Raw genomic sequence first — 6,502 nt, 5'->3', positions numbered from 1 at the left:
TATCACACAAGACAATACTGACGTACACACTGAGATGGTCCATCTTTTTGTAAACAAATGACAAGTTCTGGTAGTACAGTACTTTAAACATTTTCCTTATGACTCTTTCTCTAGCTTACTTTAAGAATACAGTAAATGATCCACACAACATACGCTACTTGACTATTCATCAGTAAGTCTTCTGATCAAGTTATTAGTAACTTTGGGGGGTCAAAAGTATGTGGATTTTTTTACTAAATGGGGGTCAGCACCCATAAGGCCACATGCTATTCAAGGGCCAGAAAAACACGACTCCAGTGAGTCTCTCATTCCATCCCAATGAATCTGTGTAACACCGTGCAAAGTAAGATTTAACCAACAGTAGGTTTTCTGAAAGCTTGGAGCCATTTGTGGCCACATTAACAGACACTCAGCTTCTTTAAAAAAATAAACCGAAGAATCCAAAAGAGGTGGCAGAGAGTTATGATGGAGAACACAGAAAAAGGAATTAAAGTGGCCAATAAAACATGAAAACATGTTCAACCTGGGACAAAGAAATGCAAGCTGCCATTTTCCAACATACTATTAGTAAGTTTGATGGAGATAGGAGGAAACACACTCGTACATTTATTTTTCATAGGAGTTTAAGTACAACGATTTCTGGATGGCAACATTTATTAAAATTAACATACCATATACTCTTTGACCAATCAGTATTCATGACAAGGAATTTACATTCTGGATACGCCTGAAAAAGTATGTGTGGTGGGTATTTATTTTCACAGTAGTGTTTTTTCCAGAAAGAAAGAAAAGGAACACTGGGAGCGTATTCATGTCATTTTAAAATGCTACTAAAGCTGTTCAAAGAGTAATATGGAAATGTTACCAATTACATGGTATAATACCTGTGTAGATTTGATACAAATATATAATCAAATATAAAGATATAAAATTTAATAGAAACTGAATGCATATATATGAATGTGTATATGTATGCAGCTAATATTTTCTGGAAGGACATACAAAAAAATACTGGTCACCTGCAGGGAGGCAGTGGGGAAGTCTTTTCACAGTATACCATTCTGTTGTTATTTATATTTCTAACTTGGGCACCAGCTCTGCTTCCCTTTCCCTGACCTTGTACCGCAGTGAGAAAGTGGCCATGCAGATTCTGGGTTGGTTTCAGGAACCACCTGACTTCAACACTCACACTCATCACTAGAGGGTGTAGCTCAATGGCTCTTGGCTCTGATAGTGCACTGGGAGGCCTTAAAAAAAGTCTTGACAATTGGTTCAACCCTCAAAACTCTTATAGTACGGGGAGCATCCTCACACTGGGATTCCTAAGAACCCCACAAGTGATTCTAAAATGCAGCCAGTGGAGAACCACCAGTACGTATCACCTTTGATTATTCCTCCATGTCAAATAATGACCTAATGGGTCGTGCAATAGCACAAGTCAAGTGTCGGAGACTGTGGGCAGTCACCAGCGCCTCCTGCTCACAGTAGGAATTGAGGCCAATAAAGGCAACAGCGATGTGCCACACTGGCCGTGCTGTGAGAACATTTAGCGTTCGCTGAGTCTGTAGTCTCTGTTGAGGTCTTGTCTGTAGGGACTGTGGGCAATTCTAGTTTACGTCCTCATACTGTTTTTGTTTTAAAGCTTTAAACAAGTGGTTTAAGCGGCACACTCCTCCCACACTAGCCTTTTAAAAAATTTAACAACAACAAAAAAGAAGTAGAGGTACCTCAATATATGCGATGTGGGTCCATGTTGTTCTCTTAAATCTGCTAGCCACATTTTCAGTCTTATCTTGGCAATATTTTCTTAAAGAGTGAATATTAGGTTAAATATAGTCAAAGAATCAACTTAGCAAGCAAGTTTCTCTTACTAATTCTATGATTAATTTTCCCATTAAGCCAGTTAACAGCCATATAATATGGATTTCTGCAAGAATATAGCTGACCAAAAGGAAAGGGAAAATTGCAAATTCCAGAAATAAGTGCTACATAAATATTCACAAACTTAGACATGCTATACACAGCTGCTCTCATTTAGGCAAGGTTTTTTAAAATGATTTATACAAAGAAAGTTTCTTTTTCAGTGTAAAATGCACACACACACTCTCAAGGTGAGCCCAGTCTGAGCATCTTAATGGAAACAAACAGTATTAGTCTTCTAAATGTAACTTCTAATGAATATAATGAGCTCAACTTGAGGGTCTTAACAGACACAATCTTAGTTTTCAAAATATAACTTGAATATAGAATTCCTTAAAAGTAATATCTGAAATGTTAGCCATCATATATATTTTTATTTTATTACAAGATTTTTAAATTCTGAGGAGATACAATTGTGACAGAAAACCAGCTTCATACCAAAAATACACTTTCAATTACCTTATCAAGCAAATAAAATTTCACTTATTTGCTTTTTCTAGAAGTTAATGTACAATAAAAATTTAACATTGTACCTGACAGACATGTAATTAAGCATATAAAAGGAACATGTATTCAATGTTCAGAAACAAAAGTAAAAATAAATAGCAATGATAAAACTTTGAAAAAAATAATGCACATTTTAGTTGTGGAAAATACGATTCTTAATTATATACACAGTTATACTTAATAGAAAGCCATCTCTTTATAATTGCACAAAACATGGGACCAATAAAGCATAATTTTTAGGGCATGTAATACTATAATCCTAGGTTGTTTGCTGCTTAACTCCAGGATACAAAACACTTAGGTTTGCAATATAATAAAAAGTATGCAGTACTGCTGGAGAAAGATTGTCTTCCTCAACTCATATTAACCTGTAGTAATTCTACAAAAGGCTGTACAGGAAATTTCACAAAAAGAAATATTAAACAATTATTGTGCCCACTCCATGCGAACTAAGCAGCCAAAAATGGGCTTCAAGGTAAATGTGGTGGGACGTTTAATATTTTTGATACTTTTATACTAAAAATCGTTGCTTTTTTCTGTAAAAAACACTTTGCGTTTGATCATGATTGGCAATCTCAACACACAAAACATCCCAGCAAAAATGGAGTTTCTGCTTTACTTTCTTTTCATGAATAAAATACTTCAGGAAATAAGAATTTATAAAAAAAGAAACATTAATGCTCAATTCACTTCAAACTTATCAGGAATGTTATTCCATTTTAAAAAACCCTGTTTTAAACTTTTCTGTAAGAAAATCAAAGGTAACATTTCCATTTGTATTATGGCACAGCCCCCAAGTCAGAGAAAAATACACTTTAGGGAACCAGAAAAGATTGCACAAAGGTTAGGGGCAACCTGAAAACCTCTTGGTGAAAAACACTTGAGTCCATTAGGGTGATTAAAAAAATATGTGCAGACTTAATTATAAGTATTTACATTTCAAAGCAGAATCATGAGTTAGCTGTGTAGCTGCTCAATATCAATGATTCACAGGCATTTCAAAAGGTGTGATAATGTGTACACAGTATTTGTGTCCACACTTGAATGCATAGAATACAGCAAAGAATATGGTTCTTCAGTCTGTTACCTATCATACTTATAACAAAATTGTTTACATTTTGAAAGCTGTACAACCCGAAGACTGAGCAAATATTTTTCATTATCTCAAATACACTTTAAGTACTACTGATTTCACTCATTTGTTCCACAACTTGTCCTAAGATCTCATCAACTACATCAACATCGTAATTCACTTGCTGAAGATCGAGATCAGGTACAATCATGGCCAGGAGCTGTCCTACGTTAACTCGAAGAGATCGAAGTTTGAGGCTGAAAATACAAATATTACACCTATTAGATGAACATTATAATAATACAGCTTAAATAGGGCTTAAAATTTAAGAGAAATATTAAAATGGAATCTCTAGAATGGCACACAAACTAAATGAAAAGCAAAACTTCCTCAAGAGAACTGGATTTAATAATTCACTTAATAATTTATTATTTAACAACTAAATATTTATCTGTTGGTAAATAGAATGTTTCATAAAACTAGTGGCTCTGTTTGGTTCCAACTAATATAATTTTAATTCGAGACTAGAAAAAATGTGGACTGGTAAATACATAAATAACAAGATGCTATTTACAACTGAAAATCTTGTTATTACCTGGAAAAGAGTATTGATATACTAGTGAGAACACTGGCCTAAGAATAAGACGTAGCTCTTTGAGTTTCAGCTTCCTTCTGAGGAAAGTAAACTCAACTGTTCCCTAAACCATGTTCTGGTTACGGTATGAGATATCTGGTTATGAGATATCCATAGTTGTATAAATGGATTTGTGCTTAACTAAGCTTAATAAACTTTGGGTTAAATAATGTTAAACAAGATCTTTTTTAAATGCAGGATTTCTCTGAACCTATCACATACTAAAGTTCACTATTAATTGTACTATGAATTCATTATAAACACTGGGAAACTCTAGATTAAATGATCATTATCATTCCTTCCTGATTTCCATACATGTAGCTATCTGAATATCAACATTCTGGATTTTAGATACATACCTACAACTATTCAGCAAGTGGTCTTTCCTTGAAGATTGAGTGAAACACATGGATTAAGAGAATGTTACAGTTGTTTCTATTCTGTCTCCTCCAAAGTATAAGAAGCAAAGACTCTGATGCTGGGAGGGATTGGGGGCAGGAGGAGAAGGGGACGACAGAGGATGAGATGGCTGGATGGCATCACTGACTCGATGGACGTGAGTCTCAGTGAACTCCGGGAGTTGGTGATAGACAGGGAGGCCTGGCGTGCTGCGATTCATGGGGTCGCAAAGAGTCAGACACGACTGAGCGACTGATCTGATCTCATCTTTAGTTTAGACACTGATCTTTCTAGGGTAGAAATCTCTGAAGGAACAAGATGCTCATCTTTAGGTTGACAACACACAAAAATGAGATTTTACATTTGGTTTGTGAGCTTATCTTAGGATTCCATTGGATCTTGGATAAAATTTTATACCATTCCCGTAACAGTTGCTTTCTGTCCAAGCTTACCCACTCATCTTCAATCAGATGCCTAATTTCTATATAAAAAACAGACAAAGTCCCAGGATGACCCTACGGCCATCTCTGACCTTCCTATCCTTTAAGTCTTTGGACTCTCCTGGCTAACTCCCCTTCTCTACAGGACACATCACAAGACCCTATTTCAGTGTATGTAACGGCACTGAGAGAAAGCACTGTGAGCTCCACATGCAATTTTAAAGAATGTAGCCACATTAAAAACTAAAATGAAGCAATAAATTTAAGTTACATATGAAATATCATTTCATCATATAATCAAAATATTGAGGCGTTTTCTTCTCCTTTTTTTGAATATGAGGGCATCAAAATCCAGCATGTATTTCATACTTAAAGCACATCTCAACTCAGACTAGCTACATGTCAAGTGCCAGTGGCCAAATGTGGCTATACTGTCTTGGAAAGCACAAATCTAAGTGATCATCAATGACTCAAAGTTCAGTGTGCAAGTGGATCATCTGGAAAACTGTTTAAAAGTTTCCAATTCAATAACCCATACTTTGGCCCAAGGATCTGTATTTTACAAGTACTACAGATGTTTGTGGTTAACGTTTTCCGAAACACCAGTTGGGAGTTTATTTTCCGAACTTTTGGCCCCATAGTTATATGTACTATTCTATTCATTCTATTTCCATAAACAGGTTTAGTGAAATCCTTCAAAAACTTAAATGTCAGGTAAGGATGGTAAACTATTTCCCAACAACAGTATGTTTTAGGTACCAAGTCTTATTACATTAGTAGGAAGGGTTATACAACTTTATCCCTTACTGACTTTTCTTTTTTCTTAATGAATATTTTTGAATAATAACCACCAATACTGTCAGAACCCCAAGTCCATTTAATACCTTACTGAGAGTAATCATTCATTTATTGTTTTCTTATTTTCACAGAACTTCTTCCTTATTATCACCTGTAATGGCAATTTTCAGTAATTATGGATTTCCTAAGTTAAAATTGCAGAAGGCATGTAGTTAAATGAGACAGCAAACCATAAATAAGTATTGCCAAGTAAATACAGAAAGAAATCAAGGTAAAAAACTAAGTTTCATGAAATGGACCCTTATCCTCTAGTCACTGCCTAATTCTTTAACATCTGGGACAATTTTCAGTTTCTCACCCCAAAATACTCCTAACCACTCTGACCAATCAAAGCTTTATTCCTTTCAATTCCTATTTTACTTAGGTTCACTAAACTGTTAGTTCCCTGAAGGAAAGGATGATGACATGTACTTCTTTTCGTATCTATCGTAATGCTGGGATAACAGCAGTGAGCAACTTCTTTTGATAGAACAAGCTTTGAGGAGTACTAGGGAGAAGACAATGGCACCCCACTCCAGTACTCTTGCCTGGAAAATCCCATGGATGGAGGAGCCTGGTAGGCTGCAGTCCCTGGGGTCGCGAAGAGTCAGACATGACCGAGTGACTTCACTTTCACTTTCATGAATTGGAGAAGGAAATGGCAACCCACTCCAGTGTTCTTGCCTGGAGAAT

The 6,502-nt window shown here is 35.7% G+C and overlaps 1 protein-coding gene across 2 annotated transcripts in view; it reads right to left on the bottom strand.

The window, feature by feature from the left end:
- Positions 1-583: 583 nt before the first annotated feature.
- The window catches only part of MORC3 (MORC family CW-type zinc finger 3), a 44,214-nt gene continuing 38,295 nt past the window's right edge, over positions 584-6,502 (bottom strand). For both annotated transcript variants that reach the window (XM_059889577.1, XM_059889576.1), the window contains exon 17: positions 584-3,756. In XM_059889577.1, the coding sequence (XP_059745560.1) occupies positions 3,603-3,756 (154 nt within the window). In that variant the 3' untranslated portion in view covers positions 584-3,602. The remainder of the gene's footprint in view (positions 3,757-6,502) is intronic.

This window comes from Bos taurus, chromosome 1, assembly GCF_002263795.3.
Source record: "Bos taurus isolate L1 Dominette 01449 registration number 42190680 breed Hereford chromosome 1, ARS-UCD2.0, whole genome shotgun sequence".
NCBI lineage: Eukaryota > Metazoa > Chordata > Mammalia > Artiodactyla > Bovidae > Bos > Bos taurus.
Note: the sequence above shows the minus strand (reverse complement) of the source record. Positions and strands in the feature narration are given on the sequence as shown.